This window comes from Phoxinus phoxinus (assembly GCF_949152265.1).
Source record: "Phoxinus phoxinus genome assembly, chromosome: 19".
NCBI lineage: Eukaryota > Metazoa > Chordata > Actinopteri > Cypriniformes > Leuciscidae > Phoxinus > Phoxinus phoxinus.
The window spans coordinates 24,442,493-24,450,716 of record NC_136894.1 but is presented as its reverse complement, the minus strand read 5'-3'; the positions used below and the strand labels follow the sequence as shown (position 1 = coordinate 24,450,716).

The following is an 8,224-nucleotide window of genomic DNA, read 5'->3' as shown; positions in this document are numbered from 1 at the left end:
ACAGACCCCAAATTATACATATATATATATATATATATATATATATATATATATATATAGTTCATATATCATATACATATCATACATAGTTCAGTATATCATAAGGTGTGGTAAATTATACTTTTTTAATAAAAATAATAAAATATTTATGTCATAAATCTGTGGTCTTAATTATTTCTGTATATCTACTTGAGAATGTACAATGAAATCTTAGTCTATGACATGCAATTTGTGGGAAAAACTTCTTTTAATGAACCTTTTAGTGACGCTGCATTCAAACGAACCCAGAGCGGGAATTTCCCCCTCACTTTTGAGTTCATCTGAATACTTTGAATTTGAACTAGTGTACGTCTGTGTCCCTGAGACCCTTAACCTGTGATGTCTTAAAGGTCACAGGTGAGGTCCTTGGGAACACAGCTGTATATGATGACATCAGTGCAAAGTCTGCAACATCTGGAGTCTGATCTTGCAATGATTTGACCTGACACATTATCTAATGAATTCATAGATTTTGCCCATCGAGTGACCTTCAGATTCCCCTCTGGTTCGTCTTTCCTCTGCGCACGTCTTGTGTCGTGTCTGACGTTACCATTAGCACGACTGTTCGACTGTGATTTTAAACTCGCTATGCTACTTCTACTCCACATTACCTGAAACGGCTCCACAGATTTCCAGACAGCGGTGACATCAGCTTCAGACCACTTTGACGCAGATGTCGGGGACGGTACCGATTGGCTGACTTTGTGCCCTGACCACTCGGAGCGACCAATCCAAATCCAGCCTAGGTTCACGACCCCTATACATTTCTCCTGAGGCTTCGATGTGGATCCGTTCCATGAAACCATTTTACGGGCTAGCCTGCCATCTTGTGCTCATTATTGCCAAACGCTTTGGTGATGGATGTTGCCCCGGAGCAGCTCGTACGAGACATGGTGTTTTTCTGCAGTGAAGATAATTGTATTTTACAGCGCGAGACAGAATAAACATAAAGAGTGTATATGGTCTTTATATATCTCTTTCCAATTAGATATAGTTTGCTACTAAGCTGTATGAATCGAGTTTTGTTGTTAACACTTAATATGTTTCACATGGAGCATAGTTCAGACCTTGATGTCATGAGATTTTTATGCATCCTTGATGATCTTATTGTATAAATTAATTTAGACATTGGTTCTGCATTGTGCAACCTGAAAATAAACCCGATGTGAAATGTTATGCAGTGGCCTGAAAATCAAAGCAAACCTGTATATATTATATATATATATAAACCGTATTATATAATCTGCGTCACATTTTCTCCCAACCATATGTTCATGTCTTTTGTTCTATCAGTGCCTCAAACCATGAAACCAAACGGTTATGATTAAGTTATACGCAAAGCACAGGCTCTCTCTCCAAAAAGTCCCCTGGATCTGAGTAGGCAACGAGAAACAGTCCCACTCCTTTCTGCTGGTGCTTTGAGACATCAGATACGGAACATCAACTTTCACCATCTGGCATGCAGTGGATTCGTTTGACAGCCACACCAGAAATCTGTTTCCCAACGATGGGAACGAACTGATGAGATTGAGCATTGAAATCAGCAGGTGGTCTCTTAATGTTACGTTTCAGACAAACACACGCAGGGTACCAAATAACCTTTTTTTTCTGCATAGTTTCATTTTGAAAGACCCTCACCATTATCAAGCATGAACTGGTGTGAGTATTCGCCTATATTTTGAGGAAAGCAATTTGTTCCTTACCAAATGTCTTGTTTTAAAATACGAGGCAGAGAAAATATACAATTTCACATTGTGTTCGGAAAGATGGGAACATAAAATGCAGAAGAAATCATTAGAAGTGAGATGAGGGCCATCAGTGCCTACAAACCGTGTTCTTTCCCATGCAGGGCCTGAAGGAGGTTTCCCAGCTTTTGATAATGGGGAATCTCACCACGCATAATGGGGAACTTCAGCACCCATCAGAGACTCTTTTCACATCTCGTCAATCATTTTCTAGTGCTTTTCTACACTGACATGTGTTTAATGGAGGAGAGTCATTCTCAGGAAACATTCACTGTGTCCCCATGACAGCATACACATTCAGTCACAATATTTGATAGAATATCAGCCCCATTCATCACACATTTTAATGGATAATGAAGTGCTGTACAAATCAATAAATACGATCAAAATTGAAAAAAAAAATCTAAAATGCTTTATGGATTTAATTTGTCTCTCGCTTTCTCTTGAACCCTGATACGCTGTAATATTTGCTTCCTTAATAAAATAATGATTTGATCTTTCTGGCATCACATTTAAGGCAGTGACATTAAAAAAGTGCTGACGGCATAGTTCAAATGGAGTTAGATGTATTATTTATTAATAATCCATTAATTTATTCTTATGTTGAACTTTCTTTACAAAACAAGAAGTATAATTCAAGTTAGAATTAAAAGTTTTTATCACGTAAACTTAAAAGCTAAGTGTATTTTCCAAGTACACTGGTAAGTATTGTGTACAATTTCAATACTTCCTGCCACTAACCTTACTTTTCAATTTTTGAAAGTATATTTGGCTTATTGGATATTAGTTTATGGATATTTTTATTGAACTACAAATTCAGTGCATATATAGTGAACAATGTCCTAAACTGAGTATAATATTAAGTTCACTTAAAGAAAACCTATAGGCTAATACTAGCAGTAAAGTTATTATTAAACTAGTACATTTTACTGAAAGTATTCTTTAAAGTGTGCTTTCATAAACAAAAATGGGTTAGAAGTATATAACTAAATTAACAGTCAACCTTAAGTTAACTTTTTCTTTTTATTGCAGCTGCTTAGTTAGATTTACTTAATAAAATTAACTTTGTAAGGGAAGCTCTTCCTAAAGCTGATTTGTTACACAAACTTGAACATGAAGATAAGTATGAAAGACATGCTGGAGTATACTGTAAAAAAAAAAACACCCATATGTGAAAAAAGTATTTAGGCTGCTATACTGTATAAAAAGAGGAATCACAACTAAGCAAAATAGTCTATTTACAATTTTATTATATATCAATCAAATACAAGTATTGGGCAAGCATAGCCTAAGCCAAGTATTCTTAAGTAGGCTAGGTCTATAATTTTGTTAAATATGTATATGCTGAGTGTGACTTGTGACTGTGCCTTTATAGTTTTCATATTTGTATTCTTGTGTGTGTGTGTGTGTGTGTGTGTGTGTGTGTGTCAAATATGGACAAACCCAAGCGTTGGTTTACATTTTTAAATAGACAAATTCAACCGTTGGGTTTAAAATGTTATGTAAACAACCCAGCATTTTTACAGTAGCCTATATTGTGCGTGTGTGTATCTGTATACACAGACGTATTAGTTTATGCTTTTAGAGAATTTCTTATTGTGGTAAATCTCTGTTTATGAGCACATTATTTAGGCTACCATAAAATATAGTGATTAAACAATTTATCCACTACTACCGTTATATATTTAGCCTCCTATTTATGCATATTATGTCTATGGTTATTTTACCCCTTAATGTTTCAGCTGATTTGTTCTTTTTTCTTTCAAGCAGAACACTCTCCCTGAAATCCCGCCCCCAAGATATGCCAGCAAACCGGATGTTCGTAAAGCGAAACGCGGCAAATGATTGAAAAGAATAGTGCGTTTCTGATTGGCTAAAAAGGGCGGTAACCCTTTTTGTGTATGTATGTGTGTGTGTGTGTGTGTGTGTGTGTGTGTGTGTGTGTGTGTTTGTGTGTGTGTGTGTGTGTGTGTGTGTGTGTGTGTGTTTGTGTGTGTGTTTGTGTGTGTGTGTGTGTGTGTGTGTGTGTTTAGAGAGAGCCATGTGAAATATCAAGCCATTTAGTTGTATCTGTCAGACAATAGTGCATTTTAAGTGTTATTCAACAAATGTCTTTTTAAAAAATAAATAAAGATAGGCATTTAAAAAACACTTTTGCACGTTACTTGTCAGCAACTCATAACTGGAATTACTGTATCATTGTGTTCTTTAGCTATACAGTAATATAGCTTACATTATTTGGATCTGTCACATTACATCCATAGTTTCACACAAATACAACTTGTTTATTTGTTTATTTAATTTGAATAAGTCTCATTCATCATTCCTCGCGCTTGCGAACTCCAGTACAGTAGGCGGCGCTGTGACATGAACCGTCGGCGCCGAGCGAGAGACGAGGAAGAACAGGCATTGCCTTTCAAATAATCACAGTCGCCCGCCCACTGTCCGATGCTGTTTGCATCGAAAATATTGTCGAATGCATGAAAAAGATCATCTCTGCTGTTGTGAAAGCGCTTTACGAGTAAGGTGCGTTGTGTTTCGAATATTTGCCGATTTTTAACATCGAACGAATGAAAGCCGTCTCTTTTTCCATTGAAAAGTTGTCTTAGTCGGGTTAGCAGGCAGCTAACAAAAATCGCCAGTGCCTCACATTTTACCTGGAACTACAAAAGCTCGCGGGCTTCACTGTACATGATGGCAGCCAGTCTACAGCATCCGCTCTTTTATGCGTGTCATACTGCATGAAATCGTGTGTATTTTGAAATTATTCTCACACATTTTGCGTTATTTATCCATATATTTTTAAAAGCAAGTAGAATGTTATCGTCAATATTTTTTTGTAATATGTAAGATCTCGCGGTATAAAACGATGCATTTTTTCCCCTGCTGTAATAAAGATGCCCATTTGCATCCATTAAGCATGCATGAAGTACGCTAGCAACGCGCTTGAACTTCTGTAGCGTGTTCTGTTGTAAATAGTGTGATGGGTTTTTTCTATTGTCTTGTGTCTTCAAACAGCGCTACAAACGATTCGGTCAGTTTTAAATAAACTGCTCCCAAAATTATAACAAAAATCACCAATGCACCTCATACGTCTTCCCTTTTAAAAAAAATTTCAGTGAGTGCATTTCTATATTTAAATTTGTGTATATTTAATATTAATGTAGACATTTTGCTCTTTGATTCTCAGCTAAAGTAGTGCATTTAATTTGTTTGATGAACTTAAATTACTTCCTTGGTTTACTACGAATACTATAAATTGCTTTTTTTTTCACTATAATAAAATACCCCAATTGTATTAACATAGTTATGAATAAACTAAATAAATGAATTCAGTGAAGTTGTACAAGGACTTCTCAAACACTGCAGCCATGTCCAAATAATATATTGTAAATAAATATAGTTTTGTTTGTTTACCTGGCCTGTAAAGTCTAATAATGTTTTCAGATGTGCTTTTTTCCTTTCATTCGTTTAATTTTCATCTGGCTAGGTCTGCAGTAAATTATTTATCTTCTAAAATAAAGTTTGAGAAAACAAAAATAATGTTCATTGAGGTTGTGTGTGAAACTTTAGATTCCACCTCCTCCCCCCATGAAAATACAGGGTACGTTAAAACATCTTTAATTTGTGTTGTCATATGTTTGCACAAAATATATATATTTTTAATGGAAATGGTCAATTCTGGATTTGGAGGGAAAACAATGTGAGGTTCCTGAAAGTTGTCTATTCAAGCACTTAATTCAAATGTTTTGCATCTTCATGTAAAACCTTTTTTTCTCCTCTTGTTGTTTTCAGAATCTCAGCACCAAATAGACAAGTGTGGCACTGATACGCCTGAAGTTGGGAGCGAGAAGCAACGCCGTGATGGAGGTTGAGAATAAAGAAGGATCTGAGAGCCCTCTGCCCAACGGCAGCACCCATCCACCCAAACGTGGGAGAGGCAGACCACGAGGGTCGCTCAATAAGAAGTTCACTGCCGAGAAAGCGCCGACACACAATGCCAGGCCATCAAAAAAGGTGGACTTCTTTTCTCCTGATATAGTCATAAAGAACAAGGTGAAGAAACGTGGTCGACCAAAGAAGATAAAAATGCCCGGTAGGCCGAGAAAGATCCCTCTCACGCCCGAGGAAGAATCAGAGAGACTTAACAGGTTGAGTTTACAACGCAAGCGAAAACTGTCAAAGCCCCTCGGTAGACCCCGCATTCATCCCATCGCAGAAGGCCCCATAGAAAAAAGGGGAAGAGGAAGACCTCGCAAATCTGGCGATATGCCTAAGAAAAGTAGTGGCGGAAGCAGCCTTGACGCTAATGGCTCTCCACGAAAAAGAGGGAGGCCGATGGGCTCAATGAATAGGAAGAGGGGTCGCCCCGCAGGTCCTGCCAAGATTTCAATCGCCAAGTCCTCAGATGGGACCCCAAGAAGGAGAGGCCGCCCTCCAGGCTCGGCCAACAAGGTGAAGAAGATTCAGCGGGCTGACGGAACTCCTCGAAAGAGAGGCCGACCCCCTGGCACCGGCACCAAACCGAAGATCATTCGACGGAACGCAGACGGCACTCCCCGAAAGAGGGGCCGACCTCCAGGTTCCGGAAAGAAAGTAAAGATCGTCGAAAAGAAAGTCGGAGATGTTCCCCGCAAGAGAGGCCGACCACCTGGTTCAGGCAAAATCAAGGCTCACACCTCAGAAGGTGGAGATGTAGAAGGGGCGAACGCTGACGGCGCCGCTCCGCGCCGCAAGAGAGGTCGTCCAAGCAAAGTCAGACTGGCTGTCGTGCTCGAAAAACTCCCCTCGGCGTCGCCGGAGGAAGAAGAGGAGACCGACGCGCCCTCTCCCAAACAGTCCCGCACCTCTGACGACTCGTCGCAAAATCAGAACGATGAAGAAGAGACCAGGGCGAGCGAGAACGACGCAGACCCAGAAGACAAAGATGACGCCATTGATTGTTCAAAAGTGAACAACACTAGTGAGAACGAGATGGTGGGCAAATTCAAAAAAAAGAAATAAAAAGATAGAGGGGGGGGGGGGGCTTCATTGAAAATTGGTGGGTATATTTTTCGAAGGGTTTTAATAGGCTATGTCAATAATGTTTTTGCAATTTTCTTTTTTAATCTGATAAGTGTGCTTTTGGTGTTGCCTGCCATGCCAGCCTGTATTGTTTTCCTCTTCCTTTCTCGTATTTTTTTAAGCTCATTATTAACCGAAATGTTTGCTCACAATGTGATGGAGCACAATTGATTTATTTTATTATTATTATTATTATGAATATTTTGCATGGAAAAGAAAAAAAAGTGCAAAATTTTTAAGCATGCAAAATCGAAGGACAACTATGTAGCCTTTTAACATCACGGGATCCTAAAAGGTGATGCACAATTAACGGTTCCATTGAAAACGTTACCATGCCAAGCACACCTTATTTGTTACCAATGGTTTGTGCCAATAATTTCAAAGTAACTACCAAACCAGACTGTTTCAGACGTAGCGTCTTCATACCTGTACAGTAGTCCGTGTGCACAGGCTCTTAAACTCCAGGCTAATGTTTTTAATTCAAAATCGCCCAGATGGTTTTAATCTGATGTAGTAGCGGGGACATATTTTTCCCAGATTGTGGGAAAAATCTGCGGCTTTTTTTCCGGGGATGACGGTTAAGTGCGTCTTTGCTGTAGTTTGATTTTCTTTTATCATCGTTCATACTTCAACTCTGTAAAACCAACCCCGCCGAGATCAGTGTTTTATAGTGAAACAGTCTCATGTTCTACTTCTCCATCATCTGAGTTGCCTGATAGTTTGGTCATTTATAGGTGTCGGGTGCTTAGTTTACCGCACCCCCTCATTTTTGCTCAAATATTGTGATTGTTTCTTTTTTAAGACATGCTTTTGTTTTTCAAAAATGTGAATACATTCATATTCTGCTTTGACAATAGTCTTCATGGGTCCTGATTTTAAATTTTCATATGTATGGCTTTTTATATACATGTTTTTGAACTTTTTCTCATTTAACCAGTTTTTTTTTTATTCCTCTTGATTTGCTTAGTTTGTGTAAAACCGTGTAGACTTCTCTTGTTATAAACTGTAGATCTTGTCTTGATTAATTTCCATGTATTATTTAGTTTGAATCTGTATGTACCAGTAGATGCTGAAAACAGATTGTTTTAGCAGAAATCATGCATCTAGAAGTGTTTTCATGTTAATAAACGGTTCCGACATGATGGTTCAATAGACATTATGTGCATTTCATGTACGCGCTTTCTAATTAGGTTGCTCATCTGTGCCGTAGTACGAAACATTTCTGTATCGCCGCTTTGTATGAATCATTTCACTTTGTGATTTGGATGAGCATTGTTGCTGATTAATAACCAATTAAATCATACATTCACCAAGCCTTGTTGTGACATTCTTTTATGTTTGGCATGCGAGCTGATCCGACGCTCGACTTCGGAAGT

At 38.4% G+C, this 8,224-nt stretch overlaps 1 protein-coding gene across 2 annotated transcripts; it reads left to right on the top strand.

Annotated features, from left to right (window-relative positions):
* The first annotated feature begins 4,121 nt into the window (after positions 1 to 4,121).
* LOC306987584 (uncharacterized protein) lies at positions 4,122 to 8,160 on the top strand. Of its 2 annotated transcripts, none has more exons than XM_079591974.1 (2): positions 4,122 to 4,310; positions 5,580 to 8,160. In XM_079591974.1, the coding sequence occupies exon 2, from the start codon at positions 5,649 to 5,651 to the stop codon at positions 6,786 to 6,788; it is 1,140 nt and encodes a 379-aa protein (XP_079448100.1). In that variant the 5' UTR covers positions 4,122 to 4,310; positions 5,580 to 5,648; the 3' UTR covers positions 6,789 to 8,160. The 2 variants fall into 2 exon arrangements, with proteins under 2 accessions (XP_079448100.1, XP_079448101.1); XM_079591975.1 differs by having other exon boundaries at positions 4,161 to 4,305; positions 5,580 to 8,154.
* The last annotated feature ends 64 nt before the right edge of the window (positions 8,161 to 8,224 follow it).

Coding starts and splice junctions, on each gene's coding strand:
- LOC306987584 (XM_079591974.1), top strand. CDS start 5,649: ATGGAGGTTGAGAATAAAGAAGGATCTGAGAGCCCTCTGCCCAACGGC.